General features: G+C 47.1%; 1 protein-coding gene across 2 annotated transcripts in view; it reads right to left on the minus strand.

Moving 5' to 3' along the window:
* Nucleotides 1–217: 217 nt before the first annotated feature.
* LOC140426888 (peroxisome proliferator-activated receptor gamma coactivator 1-alpha-like) overlaps nt 218–27187 on the minus strand; it is a 198278-nt gene continuing 171308 nt past the window's right edge. For both annotated transcript variants that reach the window (XM_072512143.1, XM_072512142.1), the window contains exons 7-12: nt 26248–26321; nt 17287–18145; nt 12023–12119; nt 6967–7088; nt 6227–6378; nt 218–1580 (exon numbers count right to left, since the gene is read on the minus strand). In XM_072512143.1, the coding sequence (XP_072368244.1) occupies nt 1477–1580; nt 6227–6378; nt 6967–7088; nt 12023–12119; nt 17287–18145; nt 26248–26321 (1408 nt within the window). In that variant the 3' untranslated portion in view covers nt 218–1476. The remainder of the gene's footprint in view (nt 1581–6226; nt 6379–6966; nt 7089–12022; nt 12120–17286; nt 18146–26247; nt 26322–27187) is intronic.

Raw genomic sequence — 27187 nt, forward strand, 5'->3', positions numbered from 1 at the left:
TTGGCTGGACATTATATAAAGCCGAAATTGGAAAACCTATCATGCACATTCAAATCAGAATGATCACAGGTTTAAACATTTGTGCAACATTGTAAGCAACTGGAAAGCAATTCACCATTTTCTCCTAGATAGTGTGTGAGCCAGTCACTTTCAAACTCTCTCAATGGCAGGCTTTAGGTTTGATGGATCAATGGATAAAATTGAACTAGCACAAAAATTTAAATTCCTACATTGTTTTATTGCTATTCATGTTCAGTGGCAAATCATTGAAATACTGAAAAATAAAATACAATTGTTAAAAGAATGTGGTTACATTCTGCAATTTTATTAATGTAAACAAGTGCATTAAAGGGGCTTTCAGAAGGTTTCAACATATTTACAAGACATTAAAATATAATGTTTAATACAGTTTGTGATTCGAATTACTTCTCTAGGAAACTATAAGATATGATTTAAAAAATACATAATATGCCATTTGCTTAGAAGCTAGAGACTTATTTAATCACACTTAAAGCTGATGTGGAAAGGTATAAGGTTCCAAAGTTTCAATCTTCAGGTCATAAATAAAATACATTAGATTACCAAAAATGGACTATACTTTTAACTGCCTGGAAAAATCTAATTATAAAACAGTAATTAAACAAGTAAGGCGTTCCAAAAATTAAAAAAGTTGAAAGAAAAATCAAACTTTTTAATCTGAACTCCCCATACCTTCCCACTCTCACATTTTAAATGAATTGCACACATACTGAAACAATAATAAAACATTATTTCTTCATTTTTGTCAGTATATAATTTTCGATTAATTTACTTTCATCAGCTATAGCGATAACATTCTGATGATCCCACCAATTAATGGAATTATCACTCATGCACCCAGCTATAATTTTTTTTCTTGATATGCACCTATTCAATGACTTACAGTACAGCTTTGTCAACCTAGATATGTTAGTTCACTATAATGATAGTAAGGTCTATAATATTACATGTAAACATTTCTGGTTAGGAAATTTCAGGACTGAAAAGGCAAGGCTACAGTTACAGTGCATAGTTGAAACAATGGAAGCACACAATAAATTACAACAGAAAACGCTTCAATACATGTAAACTATTACATTTTAAAATGCAGCACATAAAACATGTAAAACACCCGAGTTTTTAACCCATTTCCCATTATACTAACACAGTATCCCAAACTACAGACATTAAAATTGGTGAACACAGCTGCGACTCCACTATTGTTTTATGTATACTTATGGGAACACTACAACCAGTGAGCAGTAGTTCTACTAAACTGCCCAAACTTGTGACATTTGACATCTACCCAAAGAATCACAGACAGAAGCAGCTTGGTTCATGTAAACTTCATTTTTGTTTCACTGTAAAAGGACAAATGTCCTGTTCTACTGGACAGAGGTAAACAAATGAAAAGTGCCTTGATTGAGGTATTGTGGCATCCTCTGTAGGCAGTAGATGTTATCTCGTCAGGCTTTTCTGCGCCTCTTTCAGCAAACTGTCAAAATCCATAGTGTCATACTTGCTTTTAATTGGAGCAGGGTCCAGATCCTCTGCACTGGAATCTAAAATTATACAAGATATTTTCAATTCTGTGTTACTTCGGCAATAAACTAAGGACTTCAATAGGATCTAAAGACTGATTCTAACAGGGACAATTTTCTTGGGGCAATTCTATTTCCAGTCACTATAATGCAATGTTTTAGACTGACAATTACAATAATTTTGGTGCAAGGTTGGTCTGTTAGTTATTCCATTATGTCCTCAAATGGATTTCAGCAGGCTACTAGTCATGATAGTTTTGTTCTACTATCTAAAGTTTGTTAATGCTGCACATTAAGGCTTAATGAGTAAAAATAAAACTCAAATAAGTATTGTAAGGGTCCTTCCTGATGTATCTCTTATTTCCCCTTTCCTTATTTTTTGCTGTTATCATTTAGATCCATGGATGCTTAATGGGCATGTATCTTTCAGTGAAGCAGCAGAGAGTGAGGAATTCAAGAAGTTGCAACATAGTATGTTGTGCTAGTTTTCAAGAAGTACTACTCAGACTTTATGGCATCCGAGAAATGGGGTGGGGCTTGGTTCGATTGGTTGGCTGCTGGCCAAGGAATTGACCAAAAGGCCGTATTCTTCCTGGTAACAGGTGGTGAGTGGGATCATTTCCAGAAACCCAAGGAAAGCAGAGCTGGGTCCTGGATGCTCAAGGAAGGAGCGATGAGTGCCTGATCTCTTCCTCTACTCTCTCTCTCCAGAAATGCTGAGAGAGGCTATATTTCCTAAACTACAGAGAACCTGAATGAATGAAACATATAAAATAGGAGCAGGAGGAGGTTAGTCGGCCCTTCGAGCTCGCTCCGCCATTCATTATGATCATGGCTGATCATCCAACTCAATAGCCTAATCCCGCTTTCTCTACCATATCCTTTGCTCCCCTTCGCCCTAAGTTCCATATCTAACTGCTTCATGAAAACAACAATGTTTTGGTCCAACTAATTCCTGTGGTAATGAATTCCACAGACTCACTGCTCTCTGGGTGAAGAAATTTCTCCTCATCGCTGTTACCTAAGTGGTCTACCACTTATCCTCAGACTGTGATCCCTGGTTCTGGACACACCCACCAGCTGTAACACCCTTCCTGCATCTACTCTTGTCTATTTTTGTTCGAATTTTATAGGTTTCTATGAGATACTTCCTCGTTCTTCGGAGCTCCAGCGAATACAATCCTAACCAATTTAATCTCTCCTCATACGTTAGTCCCACCATCCCGGGAATCAGTCTGGTAAACCTACAGTGAATCTACAGTGAAAACGATTACAGACTGGAAATAGAGACCGTGGGCGGGATTCTCCGTCCCCCCGCTGGGTTGGAGAATCGCCGGGGGCTGGCGTGAATCCCGCCCCCGCGGTTGCAAATTCTCCGGCACTGGATATTCGGCGGGGGCGGGAATCGCGCCGCGCAGGTCGACGCCCCCCCCCCCCGTCGATTCTCCGAAGTCCCGCTGCTGGGCCGAAGTCCTGCTGCTGGAATGCCTGTCCCGCCGGCGAGAATCAAACCACCTCTCTTACCGGCCGGACTAGACGGCGCGGGCGGGCTCCGGGGACCTGGGGGGGGGGGGGGGGGGGGGGGGGCGGGCCGATCTGGCCCCGGGGGCTGCCCCCACGGTGGCCTGGCCTGCGATTGGGGCCCACCAATCCTCGGGCGGGCTTGTGCCGTGGGGTCACTCTATTCCCTCCGTCTCGGCCACAGCCTCCGCGATGGCCGACGCGTAAGAGACCCCCCCTGCGCATGCGTGGGGTTGACGTCAGCAGCCGCTGACGCTCCCGCGCATGTGCGGACTTCCGCCGCCGGCGAAGTCCTTTCAGCCCCGGCTGGCGTGGCGCCAAAGGCCTTCCACGCCAGCCGGTGGAGCAGAAACCACTCGAGGCGCGGGCCTAGCCACTCACGGTGAGGGCTTAGCCCCTAAAGGTGCGGAGAAATCCGCACCTTTGGGCCGGCCCGACGCCGGAGCGGCCCCGCCGGGTAGGGGAGAATCCCGGCCCTTGACCTGAAAGCCTGGTTTGAAGGGAAGTGTGCTCAAAGACAACCATCTGAAATAAAGACTCTTTATCCTTTTACTTATTATGCTCACACCCCTTCTTCCCCTTTGTGTTTGTTTGTGCTGTGCAGGTGTGTGTATGTATATAGAGGGTGGGGGCAAGTTAAGTGGGGGATGAGGAATTAGATAATAATAATCTTTATTAGTGTCACAAATAGGCTTACATTTGCACTGCAATGAAGTTACTGTGAAAATCCCCTAGTTTCCACACTCCGGAGCATGTTCAGGTACATTGAGGGAGAATTCAGAATATCTAATTCACCTAACAGCACGTCTTTCGGGACTTGTGGGAGGAAACTGGAGCACCCGGAGGAAATCCACACAGATACAGGGTGAACGTGCAGACTCCACACAGACAGTGATCCAAGCTGGGAATTGAACCCAGGTCCCTGGCACTGCGAAGCAATAGTGCTAACCATTGTGCTACCATGCTGCCCAATAATAGTTAACCAGTTGAATTTGCTGCATATTTCATTATAGTTCTTGTTATAAATCAAAAGTAATTGTGTTTACATTTACAAACCTGGTGACTGTAATTATTGAGCAGCCAAGGACCAAAGACTTTGGGTATTTATCGAAGAATTATTGGTAAATTCGATTGTGTTGCCACTCTGGGTCAAGGGGGGCTGGAATTGGCCATGCCGAGCCCAGGGTGCCGAAACAGTATGCATTTACCACTCTTCATGTAAAGAGTACATATAATATCCATTGATCATAAACCAAATTTGTACTCCGTTGAACTCTTTGTACTTTGGCTTGACCAACCTTGGATATACAGACAGGATGTCCTGCTGGGGGCTGGCATGAATCCCGCCCCCGCCGGTTGCCAAATTCTTATTGGAAGCCCTCCAATGTGGCCCACTGAAGTAGTTTTCAAAATGACGCGAGGTGCAGTGGAGGATTCTTAACAAGAGTGCCTCACCCCCTTTTCTGGTGACTGACTGACTGGGGAATAAGCAAGTGAGTGCTTGGGAAAATGAGTGAGTGAGTGCGTGGGAGAGTGGGCAAGAGAGAGGGAGCAGGAGGGTGAAAGAGAGGGGGCAGGAGCGTGAAAGAGAGGGGGCAGGAGGGCGAGAGAGATGGGGGCGGGAGGGCGAGAGAGAGGGGGCGGGAGGGCGAGAGAGAGGGGGCGGGAGGGCGAGAGAGAGGGGGGAGGGTGAGAGAGCGGGGGGGGGGGAGGGCGAGAGAGAGGGGGCGGGAGGGCGAGAGAGAGGGGGCGGGAGGGCGAGAGAGAGGGGGCGGGAGGGCGAGAGAGAGGGGGCGGGAGGGCGAGAGAGAGGGGGCGGGAGGGCAAGAGGGGGCAGGAGGGCAAGAGAGAGGGGACGGGAGAGGGTGCGGGAGGGCGAGGGGCGCGACGGTGAGAGAGAGGGGGCGGGAGGGCGAGAGAGAGGGGGTGGGAGGGCGAGAGAGAGGGGGCAGGAGGGCGAGAGAGAGGGGGCGGGAGGGGGAGAGAGAGGGGGCAGTAGGGCAAGAGAGAGGGGGCAGGAGGGCGAAAGAGGGGGGGACGGGAGAGGGTGTGGGAGGGCGAGGGTCGCGAGGGCGAGGGGCGCGAGGGCGAGAGAGAGGGGGCGGGAGGGCGAGAGAGAGGGGGCGGGAGGGTGAGAGAGAGGGGGCGGGACGGTGAGAGAGAGGGGGCGGGAGGGCGAGAGAGAGGGGGCGGGAGGGCGAGAGAGAGGGGGCGGGAGGGCGAGAGAGAGGGGGCGGGAGGGCGAGAGAGAGGGGGCGGGAGGGCGAGAGAGAAGGGGCAGGAGGGCAAGAGAGAGGGGGCAGGAGGGCGAGAGAGGGGGGGGCGAGAGGGTGTGCGGGAGGGTTCTCATTCACTCTCACCACACACACACTAACAGGCACTCTCACAGTGGGTGGGGGTGAACGAATTAGCACCTTGAGACCAGGAGTGAGCCTGCCTTCACATTCTCACCCTTTCGCACACTAATGGTTGTCTTTATTCATCATACTTGTTTTTAAATTGTAAATTTACTGTTGAGCCTTTCTTGTGCTCAGCAAATTATTTATTTTCATACATCAGCTTTTTAAAAATGTTGTGTACAATGTCGCGTAAAAGCTGATCTTTCTGAAATTTGCTAATTGACTCCCAAGTCTGAGAACAATTCAAATGTGGCCCCGCATGTGAATAGGTTGGGCAAACCTGCTCTAAATACTTTCATGATCATGCAAACTTCAAAATGCTGTGACTTCAAAATGACAGAGGCTTGGCAGCAGAGCTCTGTCACTTAGAAATGATGCAAAAAGGGAAGAAAAATTGACAGATCAAATATTACTGAAAATGAGCGAGTGAGCTATTTCAATCATGTTCCATATATCTTCAGGAGAATGGCACGTGGCCAAGTAAACCAAAATAATGGAAAGCATTGGGAAAATTTGGGATTTTGGTGACAGAGGGGAGGGGCACACTGCCAAGAAGCCAAACTCTATGTTTTGGTTAGGAATACGCGGCAGTAGAACAATAAATAGTTGTGGATTTTGAACTAAGTGGTGCCATCACATCATGAGAATATACTTCCTTCTTTTTTTCTGATTGACACCACAAAAGATGAAGCTAAATTGCTTAACAAGACTATATATATAACATACAAGGACTGCTAATCCCCTTACCCAGGTCAGTGTAATTGGTTTTCCGGAACCGTCTGAGACCTCCATGGCACAACTGCAAGGCAGGCTCATTCTGTTTCTGCAAATTGTGCCCATTCTCGAGGGCAAAAGAAGCATCCTCACTGTAGCGATATGCGATGTATCCATACATGTCACTACATTTCAAAAATATGTTCTTGTATTAAAACAGAAAATAATATTTGTAATTTAAAACATTTAGGGTGCCATTCAACGGCCTCGTCGCGCCCGACTTGGTGCCGTTGAATCACACGAGAGGCCTCTTGTGAGATTTGTGACGCTCAAAACATCTCACGAGATTCAACGGAAGCCCGCAAGACGCCGCAATCTGGATCGCGCTCTCACTGGGTGTGATCCAGATATTTAAATGAGCCATTCAGTTCATTTAAACATGCATTTACCGGATTCATCCGGGGCCCAGGATTCACTGGCCACTCCTGGGAGACCTCGTAAGGGCGCTGTTCAGTACTGGTCCACACAAACGCGGACCAGTCATAATGGCAACTGCGGGGTATCCCAGGCCATTAGAGATCCCCCAGGTGATCAGGCCTTGGGCACTCCCCAAGGCCCAGTGTGGGCAAATACCGGTCTGGATCTCACCCAAAAGGACAGCGGGAAACACCCCACAAACTGACACTTAAAGAGATTTTTTGGTTGAATTGCACCCATGACTTTAAAAAATTACATGCATATAAAATATATAGGGCAGCTTCATAAATCCTTACCCTCTGTCTTGACCAAGTAGTTTGCATTCTTCAATCTCCCCAAAGACTTCAAAGCGCCGCTTTAGCTCTGCTCGGGTTATATTGCATGCTAGCTTTCCGATGTAGATAATACGACATTCATCCTGAAGAAGCAAATACAATTTGGTCCAGTTCATAAAATCTCTTTCAGTGAGGCACTTCCCTGGCACGCGTTGTGTTTAAATCAATAAATCATTTTCAATTATTGTTACTGAACATTGAGTAACAGATTGTTTTTCTGTAGTGCACGTGATCAGCATCTTCCTGCTGGATTTTAGCATTTAAAATGAAGACCGACGGACGTGGTTAAGAATATAGGCCAGCCAATTTGTGAAAAAAGTTTTTCTTTTAAAGAAAAGGCTGCATGGGTCGTGTGCACGTGTGTGTTGCGAGTGTGTGGTGGGGGGGGGGGGGGGGGGCGGGTTTGCTGCTGCAGGTTTTATTTCGGAAACATCCAATTTCAATCTCGCTCACGATGAAAGTTTTTTTAAGACTCCTCCCTCTGTTGCTTGCCATCATCTTGGGGCAGTTTTCGTTGAAGGGGTTGTTGACCCATACAAAATGAAGTTGAAAGTCAGAACCGATTTTAAGAAATGGCTGTCATCAATCCCAGGTACTTTTCAGGTGAAAATCGCAAAATGTTGATCATTTTTGTCGCTTTGGAAAGGTCTTAAGTCATCAATACCCAGTGAAAACGATTTTAATTAAAAAGCAATATTTTATAATGAACGGATTGTAAAAATGGGCAGTGAATGGAGCAAATCTTTTATTTTACTGTTACTGATTTCTAAAATATCAGCTGTTACGGAGCAGCAATCTGATGAAAAGGTTCAAATGAGGTCATGAACCAGAGTGCGAAAGACTGAGCAGTTTACAATCATCACTGAATCCTAAAGAATTAGATTACAGCCCTTAAGTCACATCCTGACAACTGTTATTTCAGTGAGTGCAAGGCTAGAAATTGCAGTTGGCATTAACAAATTAACCTTTAACACGCTATATATGACATTCCAGATCTATTTTAACCAATTTGTTTTAAATGTGTATATTTCAGGTGCAATATTGGACAAAGGAACAACACCATATAAAATGTTTTGTGGGGAAGTGGAGTGAAAAGAAACAAATTAAATCGAGGAGAAAAGCGTGCCTGCACAATCTTCGGGCGGGGGGGGGGGGGGGGGGGGGAGGGTATTGGGGCCAAGTGCTTGTTTGAAATAGAGAGGAGACAGGGATGCCTGTTTGAAATATAGGCGAGAGGGAGAGGAGCCCCTGTGTAAAGTGGAGCATATGAATGTACATTTGGTCCCTTGAGGCTGCTCAAACATTCAATAGGATCATGGCTGATCGGTTTGTGCTGAGTCCCACATTCCCATCTACCCCCCAATAACCTTTGATTCCTTTGCCCAGCAACAATCTATCTACCTCCGCTGTAACAATATTAAGTGACGTGCTTCCACCGCTCTCTGAAGTTGCACAACCCGCTGGACAAGAGGATCTCTGTGGAAAATGTGGTAAACTGGATTGGGTATAATATCAGTGTGACTTGGCCTAGAAAGGGGCAGATGCCTTTGTGAATACTGGTGGGGGGGTTATGACCGCAGACCAGGTGAAGTAACTTAACGTGAAGTGCATCCAAAACTCTGCTGCCCATACATACCTTGTTCACACATGTCACCATGTGCTGGCTAATCTCCATACACTCCATTTTAATATTCTCCTCCTTATCTTCAAATCCCTTCTTGCCTTTGCTCCACATGACTCTAACCACCTCAAACCCCATAACCCTTCAAGTTCTCTGTTCTCCTTCAATTCTGGCCACTTACACATTCCCAACGTTAATTACTGCATCACTGGTGGTCACGCCTTTACCGGTCAAGTACCTAAACTCTGGAATTCCCTCCCCATGCATTTCTCTCCGCTTTTAAAATCTCTCTCTTTAAGTGAAGTTTTGGCCATTTGGCCTATTAGTTCCTTAAGTGATTTGGAGTCATATTTTATTTGAAAATGCTCCAATGAAGTGCCCCGAGACATTATATTATGCTATTGACATGCTATATGAATGCAAATTGGTTGTTTTTGTGATGGTTTGGTTGTTTGACGGAAATCTAAATGTTACAATTTTTCTTTTCTAGGTTAGGCTAGTTGAGAATAAAATACTTTAACCAAAATTATTTCTGAAGCAATATTTCCCCCTCCCCTATTAGCGAGCCCCTGAACCCTCTTGAAACACAAGATCAATCTGGTGCCACCAACATCTGCATTTCTTCCTTCAGTCTTTCATGTACTTGTTATTTTTACTGAGTAAATGAGTAAAAGGACAATGTGTATGCTGTGCCTTAACAGTCCAAAGATGTGCAGGCTAAATGGATGGGCCATGCTAAATTGACCCTTGGGCCAGGTTCTCCGATCCCGCGTCGGAGGGTCACGCAAACCCCGCCACGCCACTCCGCGCCAGCGTGGTCACTGCAGCGCCGGTCAGGGCATTTGAAAGCGGCCCCACCCGGCGATTCTCCGTACTCGACGGGCCAAGTGCCCGCCGAGTCCCACCAGCGTCGCTTACACATGGTCCTACCCGGCGGGGCTTCGGCGTTCTGGCTGCGGGGGCCGTCCTGGTGGCGGGTGAGCTGACTCCGGGAGGGCCTCCACGGTGCCCGGCCCGTGATCGGGTGCAACCTATTGTCGGGCAGGCTCATTCGGGGGGGGGGGGCTGTAGGGCTTTGCCATATTGCCCGGGGGCCAGCGCGGAGACGGCAGCGCACATGCGCGGACCTGCGCTGGCCATAGCGCGGCGGCCGTAGCAACAGACAACACTCCGGCGCCGCTCTAGTCCACTAGGAAGAGGCGAAAGCCTGGGCCTGGAAGCCCATTGACGCCGGCGTCGCTCACGCCGGTTTTGACGCTGGCATCAACAGTTGGCCAGGATTTCAGAGAATCCCGGCCTCAGCATCCAAAGATGTGCAGGTTAGGTGAGGTTACATGGATAGGGTGGGGGAGTGGGCCGAGGTGGGGTGTTCTTTCAGAGGTACAGTCTTGATGGGATGAGTGGCCTCCTTCTTCATTGAAGGAATTCTACGAATATGAATCATTGCAGATTTACACAGATGTTATGTGCAGCTGACTGCCGCGAAACGTATGTCCAATACACAGTATTCTGTAGCACAGGATGCAGGTAATAGCAATCACAACATAGAACACCCGCTTTACGGAGAAACATAATTAAAATATATTTTGGTAAATCCAGAAGCGGTAATAACAAAGAACAAAGAAATGTACAGCACAGGAACAGGCCCTTCGGCCCTCCAAGCCCGTGCCGACCATGCTGCCCGACTAAACTACAATCTTCTACACTTCCTGGGTCCGTATCCCTCTATTCCCATCCTATTCATGTATTTGTCAAGATGCCCCTTAAATGTCATTATCGTCCCTGCTTCCACCACCTCCTCCGGCAGCGAGTTCCAGGCACCCACTACCCTCTGTGTAAAAAACTTGCCTCGTACATCTACTCTAAACCTTGCCCCTCTCACCTTAAACCTATGCCCCCTAGTAATTGACCCCTCTACCCTGGGGAAAAGCCTCTGACTATCCACTCTTTCTATGCCCCTCATAATTTTGTAGACCTCTATCAGGTCGCCCCTCAACCTCTGTCGTTCCAGTGAGAACAAACTGAGTTTATTCAACCGCTCCTCATAGCTAATGCCCTCCATACCAGGCAACATTCTGGTAAATCTCTTCTGCACCCTCTCTAAAGCCTCCACATCCTTCTGGCAGTGTGGCAACCAGAATTGAACACTATACTCCAAGTGTCGCCTAACTAATGCTAACATTTTCCTTAACTGACATGAATGGGTTTGTTAAATGCTCATAAATGAATGATAAATGCGCACAGAAACTAGATCAGTGTCACAACCAATTACTATCTGAATGCAGCATGTGTTGCTCTTGGTGCTGAGATTAAGGCTGGGGACCATTGACGCAAAGGATTTAAATGTTAGAGACACAAGCACAAATCCTACTCAGGCACGAGAGAGATGAGCGAGGCCCTACTCACTGTTAGTATAGCAATTTCAGTTTAATCAGTGTCAGCAACCCTAATGCATCTCAGAAATGGGTTGAGCACATTTGGAAAAATCATCATCCATAAACATTCATATTTAAATTTCTTGCCACACTAATTTTTATATAGCACTAGGCCAGAATTCTGTGACCACAAAGATTGATTTTTAAAAAAAGATTTAAATGAATGTGCGTTTGGAATTTCTTATTCTCACTCTTGACGTGGGGGAAGATTATGGTCAATTCCATTGAGTGGTCCTGTTGAAGTAAACCTATAAGTGGGTACGTTAACAGGGCTGAAAGTTAATGGTCCAAATTCATATTGTCTTCAAAGATAATGGGTAGGATTCTTGTCCCATTGGTGATAGCGAGGTAAGGCAGGATTTCTGCCTGATCCCACCATAACACAGCATTTTCCTGGTTAGTTCAGGAGTATGGATTAAGCAGGATCACGAGCAGAGAATTGCTGGGTCCGTGGCCGCGCATACGCATGGTGGCGGCCTGCAGCAGTGCCATGCAACATGGCGCCGGCCTGCCAAATAGTGCCCACCTTTCCACCCCCAGCCCCTGCCAAAGCCCCCCCTGCCCATGGATCGGCTCTCCCCCGACTCAGTCCGCAGCCACCACGCCCAGTTCCCGAAAAAAAATAGCATGAGTGACCCACGCCGTCCGGAACCCTGCCCATCGGGGGCAGAGCATCGGAGGGAGGGTCTCAGGTAACGTCCTGAGGCCATCCATATGGCGTACTCTGCTTTGGAGTGGGCAGAGCATCGCAAAAGCAGTGCCGCCCCCGATTTCGGCGCCAATGTGGATTCACTGGTCGACCGCCGAACACGATTTTGGCGTCGGGGACCAGAGAATCTCGCCCAGTTATTTTACTCTCACGAGTAGTGGCAATGTGACTTTTAAAGCACCCAGCTGGACCACATTTAAACTAAATAACAGCTCAGTTTTGGAGTCCATGCACTCTGTCTAAAGTACTTACCATGGCTTTCTTCTTTTTGTCCATTTGGTTTGCTTTTTCAAAGTTCTCTTCCTTCCAAATTTGCTTCCTGTATGAATATTTGTCCTGATTGCTATTTCTGTGGAATTTTCAGAAAAGCCATAATTTCTAATCAACAGTAAGTTTAAAACATGTAATTGTTTAAAATTCAGCTTTCCTAAAACTCAAACATCAATAATAAATCTTAGTAAGAGTAGATAGAGCCAGCTGGGGACTGCAAGTGGTACAGATTCAACAGCCTTTTTCTGTAATTTCTACAATATTAAATCTGTTTATTTAACATAGTTCATCAAACACAGTTCTATAGTATAATCTATCCAACTGGGTGATAAAGCACTTAACTGGACAAGCAGAAATGATGACAGTATGCAATTCTGTATCGTACGTAAAATTAGACAAGGAAATCATGCAAGGGTTCCCTAGTGGCCCATCGCAAAAGACGCAAAGACCAACAGGTTTGATGCATGGCTTGCAGCTAATGTCAGATACAGCACCAAATGATTATTACAGTTCGTTTCAGCTCCTTTGGGTTGGAAAGTCAGGGACTTTATTGGGGCGGGGGGGGGGGGGGGGGGGGGGGGGGGGGAAAGAGTTGGGGGGGGGGGTGGGTGCAGAGAGGAAGGAATCAGATTTCCCTCCTGTTCGAGCCTTTGTGCAAAGTGTATACATGGACAGACATTTGGTGAGGAAAGGATTGGGTTAAACTACAATGTCCTTCATGGTTGAGTGATCCAACAGCCGCTATCTTAGCCCATACAAAAAGGACACACCACTTGGGCAAATACCATTAGGTTATCAGCACCTTTGGGATTGTATCCCAGCAAGATTGTATCTCTTTAAGAGAGAAAGGGAGAAAATAGGAAAAATAAAATGTAGTAAAGTCTGGAACAGGTGATTTGATAAATGTTGTTACATAAAAACATGTCATTATATTCACGTCAGATATAACATTTACTGCATGTGGTATATTAAAAATCATAGATGGCTTACAATGATCTATTTCAAAATACATTGAAAAGCCCTATTTCAAATATAGGTCATCTTAAGTAGCTCCACTTGTTACATTTGTAGGTGTTGCTGAGATAGGTATTTTCAACGTAAATTGCTGTAATGAAAGGTTAAATCCAACTTTCTCACTGTCACGACTGCCTCAGAGTAAGGGCTCCCACCAACTACTCTTCCCACAAACACACAGGAATACACAAGCAAAGCAGCTGGGTAGAGTCCAGATATTCCCTGATGACATAAATTTTGGGGTACCCCAGTGTTACAACTTCACCTCCCTATACAAGAAGGGTTAAATATTAGAACCCAATGGGAAACCCATAATTTTGGCTGCATTATTTCAACCAACCCCTACCCTTGAATAATAGACATTAATTAGATACATATAACATATCTAAAATATTTATTCCTTCGTCCATCCTTTCCCACCGTGACCAGTTTTTTCTAGCCTGTACTGCCCTCCTGCTCCAGATCCTCATCGTGCACATTGTAGCTGCCTTGGCATGCACAAAAGTATATCTTTGGATTCCCCTCTCTTCTCTTATTCTAACCTTCTCTCTCTTCAATGAACCCCACCACATTCTTTTATGGTGCCTTGATTCTCTCACATATATTCCTCCATTATCTCCACCCTTACTCTCTTTTTTCAAATTTGTCTTTGCCCTCCACCTCTCCCATCTTCTCATTCACCCCTTCACCCTCCCCAAATGCCTCCTCTTCTCTCACCTTAGTTCAATTATGCATATTTCCTTTAATCCTAACATGAACTTTGCATCACGTCTTGCAACGCCACAGCAGATTAACGAATGGTATGATAAAAATCATCCACCATCTACAAGGCACAAGTCAGGAGTGTAATGAAATACTCTTGCCTGGATGAGTGCAGCTCCAATCACACTCAAGAAGCTCGACGTCATTCAGGACAAAGTAGCCCGCTTGATTGGCACCCTATCCACCACCTTCAACATTCACCAGTCGCTGCCTGTGTACCATCTACAAGATGCACTGCAGCAACATGCCAAGGCTTCTTCGACAGCACCTTTCAAACCCATGACATCAGAAGGACAAGGACATCAGATGCATGGGAACACCACCCCCTGCAAGTTCCCCTTCAACCTACAGACCAGCCTGACTTGGAAATATATCAGCGTTTCTTCACTGTTGCTCAGCCCAAATCCTATAATTTCCTCCCTAACAGCACTGTGGGTGTACCTACAACACATGGACTGCAGTGGTTCAAGAAGGTGGCTCATTACCACATTCTAAAGGACAATTAGGGATGGTTAGTAAATGCTGGTCTAGCCAGTGAAGCCCACATCCCTTGAAATATGTATTAAAAAATGGAATATGAACTCATCTCCTCTCCTGGATGTCAATGACTAATTCGGATTCATTACTGTAACAATGCTTGGTGCATTGAAGTCAGGCTTCAACTTAAGGTGGATGCCAGATTAGCAGGCAGTTGCGACTGAATAGAAGTTTATGAGCTTATATGACAAGTACCTACTGTCTTCATAATGGCAATAAAACTAATTAGCTAAATAAAACTCAAATTACATTCAAGTAATCAACATCATGATGGTTTGCTAATGTCAATAAATCAATGGATGGACAACACAGCAGCATACAAAATCAGAGACTTGGAGAGGTAGTGAGCAGAACATCAAGCTATGAGGAGAGACTGAGAAACAGATTGTGATAATGGAAAGTATTACAGGTAGAGGGCTGGAAAAGACAGTAGGACCAATTCTTTTCTTTGTTGCTGCTGGAGGACAATCTGTTCCCACAGTAAATACGGATGGAAAAGCAGCGTCGCCTCCCTCTGCTCACCCCACTACCATCAACATTGCTCCATGATCCCCTTGATCGCCAGCAATGCTTCTCATCAGCGTAGGCCCAAAATAAGTTTGGCAATGAAGGGGGGAGGGGGGTACGCAGGAAGCGGGGGTGGGTGAGGATGAGGCTTTCTGCTTCACTTTCTTCTGATCTTGCCCAAGGAACACCCAAAGGAGGACCAAAGGAAACCTGCAGATGGGTCTTATATCAGAAACATCAGAGAATAGGGAGAGTTTGAGTGTACTGAGAGCAGGCTGAATGAGATGGATATGAAGCACAAAGTATGTCCAGGCACACACAAAAAAATACAGGTTGCTATATATGGTTGAGTTGAACATAGTTCATCTACGTTATTTGGTTATGTTGTCAAGCCATGTTTTATGTAAACTGAATACATTGCGCTAACTGCTGATCTTAGCTCCATAATACCTTTGAATCAGTAAACCCTCTAATCTGTCATTGTAGGCCGTTAAACAAACAATGTTAACATTGCAAAAGAAACAAACAGACAGGATAAAAATCAAACAGGGGTTCAAATGTAAAAAATGTAAGCCTTCTGATGTTTTAATTTATTTTTTCTGAATTTGGGCTGACAAGTTTGGTGAAATATTGAGCGTTTTGAGTCAAGAGTAAAACAGAATTGGAAAATGTTGGAAATAAAACAAATAACTGTAAAAAGAAAGTAAAAGTTTACAGCTGTCTCACAATGTTTAATGCTAACAGATGCTAGTAAGCATCATTAATTGAATCATCAGGACAATAATGTTCATTAAATTTAAGTATCCATACATTATGTACTATGCAATTGACGGTGCTGTGCTTGTCTATCAGTATAGAGAAAATAAACGCTCACTATCCTAACCAGACAAAGTGACTGTAAATCACCTCAGAACTACATTGCGCTAATGTTCACATTTCTCTGTTTAACTAGGTTTACTTGGATTTTAACATCTTAATTTCACAGCCAGAATGTTTAATTGTATACTCCTTGGATGAATGTTAGATTTTTAGAAGTGAGTCCTGATATAAAATGTTTTAAAGATTTTTTTTAAACCTCCCACCCCTGTTGCTCAAATGAAAGTATGCAACAGTAACAGTGGAATATTCAGTTCTAAAGCAAGTATGGAGTATTAGCATTAAGACAAAATCTAACAGAGCTTTTTTGATAGGTTAAATTATGGAAAAACTATTTTCACTGGTTGGTGAATTAATAACTTGATGGCATAAATTTAATATCGACTAAAGCAAGGAGGCAGACATTACTTAGAAAAAAAAGTTGTTCGGAAATGGAAAATCCCATCCAAAACAGTTATGGAAACAGGGATCAATAATAAATTATTAAAAGAGAAACAACTTTTATTATGAAAATAAAACAATATGAAAAGGATGGATATAATAATAATCCTTACTGTCACAAGTAGACTTACATTAACACTGCAATGAAATTACTGTGAAAAGCGCCTCGTCGCCACATTCTGGTCCTGTTCGGGTGCACTGAGGGAGAATTGAGAATGTTCAATTCACCTAACAGCACGTCTTTTGGGACTTTTGGGAGGAAACCAGAGCACCCGGAGGAAACCCACGCAGACACAGGGAGAATGTGCAGACTCCGCACAGACAGTGACCCAAGCCGGGAATCGAACCTGGGACCCTGGCACTGTGAAGCAACAGTGCTAACCACTGTGCTAACGTGCCGATAGAGGGCAGGAGTGGAGCAGTAGATAGCACTCGAGAACTGTGGCAGCCCACAATGGGCTAAATGCCCTCTATCTGTGGTTTAAAATTCTACAAAACAACAACCAATGTGTAGTTGAACTGGAACCTTTTTTCAAATGAGATTAGTGTAACATGGTATTAGTACCGATTCACTCACAGCCCTGAATGTCAATCACATGTTGAAGTTTATCACAGAATAGTGAAACAGATTTCCAGAGAATTAATTTGAACTGTTGCAATAATGGTTAAGATTAATAGAGATGTCGAAGGGCAGCACGGTGGCGCAGTGGTTAGCACTGCTGCCTCACGGCGCTGAGGTCCCAGGTTCAATCCCGGCTCTGGGTCACTGTCTGTGTGGAGTTTGCACATTCTGCCCGTGTTTGCGTGGGTTTCGCCCCCACAACCCAAAGATGTGCCGGTTAGGTTGATTGGCCACGCTAAATTGCCCCTAAATTGCCCCTTAATTGGAAAAAATTAATTGGGCACTCTAAAACTATTTTAAAAAGGATTAATAGAGATGTCAATGATACCTTTTTGATTTAAAAGGGGCGGTGGAATCGACCAGTGTTCAAAGTAGGATACCAACTGGGGGTGATGAGGGTGGGAGCGGGAGGGGAGTGGTCAGACCTGTTCTTGGTCCAAATGTCATGTTTTTATTTTCTTCAAAGTGCATATTTTGAATATCCTACCTGGCAGATTCCCTCTTCACAGGAGACCTGGATTGTGTGCTTGAAGATACAGAAGCTGTTTTGTGCTGTTGGCTAGAGCAGGACTTGGTTCGTTCCCTGTCTGATTGATGTTCTTGAGCATGAAACAGGTCCTTTGGTAGTGACTTGGATTGTTTATGCAAGGGAATGGATTGTGACAGAGCCCAAGTGGTGGTGTCAGGCTTCTTCAACCAAGTTTGTAGTTTTATGTCTGAATAATAGCAGCGTTTGTTCGGATCATAATCACTGCCTTCAAACACGTGCTGCTTCTCCTCCTCCTCCTCAATGATGGCTTCTTCTGGGTAACCAAAGTGCTTGAATAATTTGGCTCTTATCTCGTGGTCTCTCATTGATTTCTTATTGCTGCTCTGAACTGGAAGCTCTTTGTTCATCTCTACTTTCTCACTGTTAGGTCCATGCTTTGGAATGGGAGACATCTTCGGTCTCTTTTCACTGTAACGTGAATAATTGTCATACTTTTCTTTTACATTCTCTTGGCCACGGGGGTTTGGAAGTTCATAAAGTCTCAGAATATTTCTTTCAGTTTCAGCCTCTGACCTATACAACTGACAGTAGTCATGGTCACCAAAGCACCTGGTATATGACCGTTTAACCTTTTTGCCTTCCATGGCAATGGGGGTAACGGTTGCTTTGCTAAGGTAAGCATAGAGCTCAGTTTGCTCAGGATGTTTATTAACAAGATTTTTTGATGAAGAGCTCCAATGATTCTTTGATGGTGATTGGTTAATTGTGTTGCCAACAGATGACTCGATCTTTATTGCTGCCTTGAAAGGATCATCTCGAGTTGTTTTGTGTGGTGGAGTAGTTGGAGGTGTAAGTCCTGGAGAAAACATTAAAAAAAAAAAAAAATTTTATTAAAGGTTTTCATAAAATATCAATAACAAAATGAGAAAGAAAAAAGAACCCAACAGGGTTAAGTACAAAACACAATCTAAAAAAGCAACCCCCCAAACCCCTCCCTCCCGTGCCTAAGTAATAAATTAACATTAACACCCCAACTTAAGACAACAGGTGTATACACCCCCTCAGACCCTTCCAGTGTAAATAACATAAACAAAAATAAAGTAAACCCCCCCCCCCCCCCCAACACCCCGAGCTGCTGCTGCCATTGACTAATGTCTATCGTTCTGCCAGAAAGTCTAAGAACGGTTGCCACTGCCTAAAGAACCCTTGTACCGACCCTCTCAAGGCGAATTTCACCCTCTCCAATTTAATGAACCCTGCCATATCGCTGATCCAGGATTCCACGCTTGGGGGCCTCGTATCTTTCCACTGAAGGAGAATCCTTCGCCGGGCTACCAGGGACGCAAAGGCCAGAATTCCAGCCTCGTTCGCCTCCTGCACTCCCGGCTCCTCTGCCACCCCAAATATTGCGAGTCCCCAGCCCGGTTTGACCCTGGATCCTACCACCCCCGACACCGTCCTTGCTACGCCCTTCCAAAATTCCTCCAGCGCTGGGCATGCCCAGAACATATGGGTGTGATTTGCTAGGCTCCCTGAGCACCTAACACACCTGTCCTCACCCCCAAAGAACCTGCTCATCCTTGTCCCGGTCATGTGTGCCCTGTGCAGCACCTTAAACTGTATGAGGCTGAGCCTCGCGCACGAAGAGGAAGAGTTCACCCTCCCGAGGGCATCTGCCCACGTCCCCTCTTCGATCTCCTCTCCCAACTCCTCCTCCCACTTACCTTTCAACTCCACCACCGAGGCCGCCTCCTCCTCCTGCATCACCTCGTAAGTTTCCGAGATCTTCCCCACTCCCACCCACCCCCCCCAAGAGCACCCTGTCCTGTACTGTGTGTGGCAGTAGCCGTGGGAATTCCACCACCTGCCGTCTGGCAAACGCCCTTACCTGTAAGTACCTGAAGGTGTTCCCCGGGGGGGAATCCATACTTCTCCTCCAGCTCACCCAAGCTCGCGAACTTCCCGTCCACAAACAGGTCCCCCAACTTTCGTATCCCTGCCCTGTGCCACCCCGAAAACCCTCCACCTGTTCTTCCTGGGGCGAACCGGTGGTTCCCCCGTAATGGGGTCCACGCCGAGGCCCTAACTTCCCCCCTATGCCGCCTCCACTGCCCCCAAATTTTGAGGGCCGCCACCACCACCGGGCTCGTGGTATACCTCCTTGGAGGGAGCGGCAGCGGCGCCGTTGCCAGCGCCCCCAGACTCGTACCCACACAGGACGCCGTCTCCAGCCTCCTCCATGCAGCCCCCTCCCCCTCCATCGCCCACTTGCGCACCATTGTCGCATTGGCGGCCCAGTAGTACCCACAGATGTTGGGCAGCGCCAGCCCCCACCCTATCTCTACTCTGCTCCAGGAACACCCTTCTCACCCTCAGAGTCCCTTGCGCCCACACAAACCCCATTATACTCCTGTTAACCCGCCTGAAAAAAGCCTTCGGGATAAACACGGGGAGGCACTGGAACAGGAACAAAAACCTTGGGAGCACCGTCATTTTGATTGACTGCACCCTACCCACCAGGGACAGCGGCAACGTGTCCCACCTCTTGAACTCCTCCTCCATTTGCTCCACCAGCCTTGTAAAGTTAAGCCTATGCAGGGCCCCCCAACTCCTGGCCACCTGGACCCCCAAATATCTGAAGCTCCTCTCCGCCCTTTTTAGTGGGAGCTCGCCAATCCCCCTCTCCTGGTCCCCTAGCTGAACTACAAACAGCTCGCTCTTCCCCATATTGAGCTTGTACCCCGAGAAGTCCCCGAATTCCCTAAGGATCCTCATTACCTCTGGCATTCCTCCCACCGGGTCCGCCACATACAGCAGCAGGTCATCGGCATAAAGCGACACCCTATGCTCCTCCCCACCCCGCACCAACCCCTTCCAGTTCCTCGACTCTCTCAGTGCCATAGCCAGGGGTTCAATCGCCAGTGCGAAGAGCAGGGGGGACAGGGGACACCCCTGTCTCGTCCCTCGGTGCAACTGAAAGTACTCGGACCTCCTCCTATTTGTGGCCACACTCTCCATCGGGATCTCATACAACAGCCTAACCCACCTGACAAACCCCTCCCCAAACCTGAACCTCTTCAGCACCTCCCACAGGTACCCCCACTCTACCGTATCGAAGGCTTTCTCAGTGTCCATCGCCACCACTATCTCCGCCTCCCCCTCCCTCGCCGGCAGCACGATAACGTTCAAAAGCCTCCGCACATTCGCGTTCAACTGTCTCCCCTTCACAAACCCCGTCTGGTCTTCATGGATGATCTGCGGCACACAATCCTCAAGGCTAAGACCTTCGCCAGCACCTTGGCATCTACATTTAGCAAGGAAATCGGTCTGTAAGACCCACATTGCAGGGGATCCTTGTCCCGCTTCAGGATCAAGGAGATCAGTGCCCGGGACATCGTCGGGGGTAAAGCCCCCCCTCCCTTGCCTCATTGAAGGTCCTAACTAACAGCGGGCCCAACAGGTCCATATATTTTTTATAGAACTCGACCGGGAAACCGTCTGGCCCCGGTGCCTTCCCCGCCTGCATGCTTCCTATCCCTTTGATCAGCTCCTCCAGCCCAATCGGGGCCCCCAGTCCCGCCACCAGTCCCTCTTCCACCTTTGGAAACCTCAATTGGTCCAGGAAACGGCCCATCCTTCCCTCCTCCCGTGGGGGCTCGGATCGGTACAATTCCTCGTAGAAGTCCCTGAAGACCCCATTGATGCCAACCCCACTCCGCTCCCTCCCCTGTCCTTAACTCCCCCGATCTCCCTAGCTGCGTCCCGCTTCCGAAGCTGATGCGCCAGCATCCGGCTCGTCCTGGAGAAAACATATCTAACATTGGCACTCATTACGATAAAATAATCATCACCATTTTTTATGGCATGAAGGAGAGTGTTTCACTCCATTAGTACAGCATTTAGGTGTTTTATAGTTTATAACGGGCATAACAATCATACTGCAAAATGCTTCAAAGTAAAATATGGGGAACAGACAAATAAAAGTGCCTTTTATTCCCATTTCTACATCAAACTGGATACAGCTCCTTCTGCTGCCATTTTGAAGTGCACCCCTGGAACTATGGGCAGAATTCTCCGTTCCTGAGGCTAAGTGCTGGTGCCAATGGAGAATCTGCGGGTGACTCGTGACAGGAAATTCGGTACCAGTGAGGGGCTAGCACCGGTGCCGCTTGGAACACCCGTGGATTGTGTGGAAAACGGCTGGAGAAACGCCGGGTCCCGGGCAGCGCATGCGCAGGGCTGACGAGCTGCACCAGTCGCGCCAGAAAACATGCCGCCGGCCGTGTTGGAACCCGAACCTGCCCACCCCGACCCCACAGCCCCCACCCTGGTCACTCCCCACCACGCACCCCCCCTCTAGCAGCAGCCCCCCGGCCAGCAGCACGGATCCTGGAAGAGTGTGGCGGTGCTGGACACTGTCCGCAGCCAGCCTTCCAGGTTCCCGACCTCTGGGACCACACATGTCCCGCGCAGTCGGGAACGCGGGCCATCGGGGGCGGAGCATTGTGGGTGGACCAGTTGATGATACGCTCACGGCTTTGCGACTTTGTGCGGCTTGCGTCCCAATGACGCAATTTGGAGGGGGCGGGCATCCCCAACAGGCATCAAACCGCCGCCTGCCTGAATCTGGCATCGGAAGACATTCTCTGCCCGATCGCTAATCCTGATTTTGGTGTCAGGCTGAGGAGAATCCCGCCCTATGTCTCTCAGGTGTGTGAGGAACTGTGACCTCACTCTGTATTTTGTAAAATACATCACTATTTCTAAAATTTCAAAAACAGAACAAATACCTTTAAAATGGCTGAAACTGTCTGCCTGTGATCCCTGAACAAAAGGAGCCACTTGGCAATGTCAAGAAAACTTGCACCTTGTTATCTAAAGATCCAACAATATCCCAACAATTCCGGAGAGTCAGGGGGCAGAGTTGAATATGGTAGCCATCACAAAGGAGAAAGTGCAAGAGAAACTAAGAGGTCTAAAAATTGATAAATCTCCGGGCCCAGATGGACTACATCCTAGAGTTCTAAAGGAGGTAGCTGAAGAAATAGTGGAGGCGTTAGTTATGATCTTTCAAAAGTCACTGGAGTCAGGGAAAGTCCCAGAGGATTGGAAAATCGCTGTTGTAACCCCCCTGTTCAAGAAGGGAACAAGGAAAAAGATGGAAAATTATAGGCCAATTAGCCTAACCTCGGTTGTTGGCAAGATTCTAGAATCCATTGTTAAGGATGAGATTTCTAAATTCTTGGAAGTGCAGGGTCGGATTAGGACAAGTCAGCATGGATTTAGTAAGGGGAGGTCGTGCCTGACAAACCTGTTAGAGTTCTTTGAAGAGATAACAAATAGGTTAGACCAAGGAGAGCCAATGGATGTTATCTATCTTGACTTCCAAAAGGCCTTTGATAAGGTGCCTCACGGGAGACTGAGTAAAATAAGGGCCCATGGTATTCGAGGCAAGGTACTAACATGGATTGATGATTGGCTGTCAGGCAGAAGGCAGAGAGTTGGGATAAAAGGTTCTTTTTCAGAATGGCAACCGGTGACGAGTGGTGTCCCGCAGGGTTCAGTGTTGGGGCCACAGCTGTTCTCTTTATATGTTAACGATCTAGATGACGGGACTGGGGGCATTCTGGCTAAGTTTGCCGATGATACAAAGATAGGTGGAGGGGCAGGTAGTATGGAGGAGGTGGGGAGGCTGCAGAAAGATTTAGACAGTTTAGGAGAGTGGTCCAAGAAATGGCTGATGAAATTCAACGTGGGCAAGTGCGAGGTCTTGCACTTTGGAAAAAAGAATAGAGGCATGGACTATTTTCTAAACAGTGACAAAATTCATAATGCTGAAGTGCAAAGGGACTTGGGAGTCCTAGTCCAGGATTCTCTGAAGGTAAACTTGCAGGTTGAGTCCGTAATTAAGAAAGCAAATGCAATGTTGTCATTCATCTCAAGAGGCTTGGAATATAAAAGCAGGGATGTACTTCTGAAGCTTTATAAAGCATTAGTTAGGCCCCATTTAGAATACTGTGAGTAATTTTGGGCCCCACACCTCAGGAAGGACATACTGGCACTGGAGCGGGTCCAGCGGAGATTCACACGGATGATCCCAGGAATGGTAGGCCTAACGTACGATGAACGTCTGAGGATCCTGGGATTATATTCATTGGAGTTTAGGAGGTTGAGGGGAGATCTAATAGAAACTTATAAGATAATGAATGGCTTAGATAGGGTGGATGTAGGGAAGTTGTTTCCATTAGCAGGGGAGACTAGGACCCGGGGGCACAGCCTTAGAATAAAAGGGAGTCACTTTAGAACAGAGATGAGGAGACATTTCTTCAGCCAGAGAGTGGTGGGTCTGTGGAATTCATTGCCACAGAGGGCGGTGGAGGCCAGGACGTTGAGTGTCTTTAAGACAGAAGTTGATAAATTCTTGATTTCTCGAGGAATTAAGGGCTATGACGAGAGAGCGGGTAAATGGAGTTGAAATCAGCCATGATTGAATGGTGGAGTGGACTCGATGGGCCGAATGGCCTTACTTCCGCTCCTATGTCTTATGGTCTTATGGACCCATTAACAACCTCCTGTAGGCTGAACAGGCCACCTTCAAAGAGAGTTATACAAAGGCCATCTGCATTTAATAACCCAGGCTGGCCTGAAGGAGTTGGATCATCTGCTAAGACAAAAGCCAGGCAACCGTTCTTTCAATTCCTAATGGCAGAGGTATTTACTAGTGCTTGGAATCCAGACAATGGATACACATCCTTGGCCAAAGATGGTGGCGAGGCGGGAGCTATGAGACATGGGTCTCTAGCTTGTGGAACAAGTAATATTGCCTTGCTGAACTAAAAGGTGTAGTCTTTATTGTGAGTCAGTTATATGTAACTCACAGGTCATACTGAAGGAGCTCTTGCCTAGGTTGGAAAACTGGCCCCATCTACCCTGCTTCTGCTGTAAGTTCTCTACCATTCCCTACAAGACTGACTCATCTCTGAATGCTTATCCCATCATGTAAAGTCAACACCACTGGAAATGTTAATTATATGCCATCAGTTTTCAGCCCACCAACCTCTGTGAAGGAATACCTAATTGGGCTTTGATTCTGGACTCTGGAACTTAAATGAAAAAGTATTTCTTTTTTCTTTGGTCTCTGATCTGTAAATCTTTACTTTTGTAAATCTGTAACCCCTTCACTTTACTATCTGAATGAGGGGAAATGTCACAAACCCTTTTTTCACATTTAGAGTGTATACGCAAATAAACTAACCCTTTGAGTTCATCCTATCTAGAGCTTGCTGTGAGGTTATTAATAGAAAATTGGATTGCACCAAAACCTAAGAGTTGGGAAATAGGCCACTGCTTATAAAGAGGGAAGCAAATCAAAACACCTTTCACCATCCATCTGGAAACTGAGAGGAGAAATCAGAGCTATTTAAATAAACCCTCCTTTCTCTCCGTAACAGATGTGAAAGCACACATTAGAAATTAATCTAAGTTATCACATTCATATTTATTAGATAACACAAAATAACCCCCCCACCACAAAAAAAACACATAAAAGCCTTGAGCCACAGTGAACTAGCACACCACATACAAGATTAAATATTCTGCTCATGTCTGTACATGCTAACATCCTGCTCACAGCAGAAACACATTACAGACCTGACAAGGGAGAAACACTAGATGGACCCAACTTTCTTATCCTCTTCTCAGTAAACATGACGCAGGTATTTAAAATAAATCATACATTTTTTAAATTATCCACGTCAGCAACAACTTCAACCATTGTATGAATGAACTAGAAGAAGAAAAAAAATTGCAGCACTATTTCCACACACACACACGCACACTTCTATAAATATAATATATATATATATATATTATATTTATTCCTCTTGCCTTTGATTTTTCTTATTTTGAAAGATACCTAAACATTGGGCTGGATTCTCCGAAAATGGGGCTATGTCCCCACGCCGGCGTAAAAACACTGGCGTTGCACTCCTCAGTTTCCTGCAAAAAATAAAAGTTGATTCACTTACCTTGAAGGGGCTGGCAGGGACCCGGAGTGCTTCACGCAGCTTTCACTGTGCGAACGGACCCCCGCAACCTCCGGTTCCGGGCATGCGCACGGCAGTGGCCTCGCCGAGCGCCATGGCAGACTCAGACCGTGGACCAACACCAGCACCCAGTGCTCGATGCCCCCGCCCCCCATCAGGGCGGCCGCGGACTGAGTCCACAGCTGCGACGCAATGTTCCCGACCGGCCATACGTGGTTAGAACCACACCGTCGGGAACTCGACCTGCTGGGAGTGGAGCATCGCTGGGCGGGCCTCTGGCAATGGACCCCCAGCAGCACGCCGTAAATCACGGATGCGCGGATACTCGGGGCCCGGCGAATCACCAGAGCGGCGGCGGGCCCGATTCCGTTGTAAACATTGATTCTCGGCCCCTGCGCCAAACGCGATTTCGGGGCTGGGCTGTGGAGAATGCAGCCCAAGGTATTTCACTTAACTAAAAACAGTGTCAGTGAAGAAATTACAAAAGAATCATCAAATCCCTGCGGTGCAGAAGGAGGCCAATCAGCCCATGCAGCCTGCACAGGCCCGTGCTCTGGTAGAGCCTCCTACCTAGGCCCAATCCCTCACTCCCATCCCCGTAACTCCACCTAACCTTTTGGACAATATTAGCATGGCCAATTCACCTAACCTGCACGTCTTTGGACTGTGGGAGGAAACTGGAGCATCCATAGGAAACCCACGCAGACACGGGGAGAAACTGCAAACTCCACACAGTCACCCGAGGTCAGAACTGAACCTGGGTCCCTGACCCTGTGAGGTAGCAGTGCTAACCACTGTACCACCGTGCTGCCCCAATCTTAAAAAAGCTCTTCTCTCTCCTAAACCAGTCTTCGGGAAAACATGATGCTTATTTGAATTAGTAATGACATCATTTGTGAGATCGTAGCCTTACCAGCAGTTCCACAAAGTTCTACGCTCAATGTTTGTTCAAAGGGTTTGTTTTCCAGAGGAGAATCTTTGGAGTCACTGAAAATAGGAAAAATAAGATCAATGAAAACAACGGCACACTTGAAATTATATATTAAATATACCAAACAAGGGGTGGGATTCTCCGAAAACTGGCGCGATGTCCGGGACCCGGCGCCAAAAACGACGCGGATCACTGCGGCGTCGGGCCCCCCAAACAACGGAAATTCTCTGGCCCCAAATGGGCTAGCAGCGGTGTGACGCCATTCGCGATGGCGTCACCCGACGTGGACGGTGACGCCGTGCGGCGTCTGATACCGCACGGCATGACGGCTCAAAAGACGCGCCACACCACCCGGAAGACCCGACAGGATGGCTGCCCGCCGCTCAGCCCCGAGATTCCAGGACCGCGACATCGAGGCGCTCCTGGACGCAGTGGAGGAGAAGAACGGGCAGGCACCCAGTGCCACAAGAAGGTGAACAACCTCGTCAAGGCAGCCAGTGTGAGTCGTCCCGCCCCCCCCCCCCCCCCCCGCCAGATGTGCGGTACACCCCCAGGTGAAACCAACCCTAATCCTAACCTCAGCACTATACGCGCAACCGATGGTATGCATTCATATACTTGTCTAACACTGTTGCCCTTTATACCCCTGCAACCCACCCGCCCCCCACAGGAGAAGCGCGCACACAACAATAGGGAGCATGAGAGGACTGGAGGGGGCCCAGCTGATGAGAGGCCACTCACCGTACATGAGGAAAGGGCCCTGGAACTGGCTGGCGGACCTGAGGACCGGGAGGTTGCCGATGCAGAGGTCAGGGGCCCACCAGCAAGTGAACCATCGACAGCCCGTCCCCATATCCACCCTCCCCATATCCCCCCTCCACCATATCCCCCCTCCCCATATCCCCCTTCCCCCATACCCCCA

The sequence above is a fragment of the Scyliorhinus torazame genome, chromosome 7 (genome assembly GCF_047496885.1).
Source record: "Scyliorhinus torazame isolate Kashiwa2021f chromosome 7, sScyTor2.1, whole genome shotgun sequence".
Lineage (NCBI taxonomy): Eukaryota > Metazoa > Chordata > Chondrichthyes > Carcharhiniformes > Scyliorhinidae > Scyliorhinus > Scyliorhinus torazame.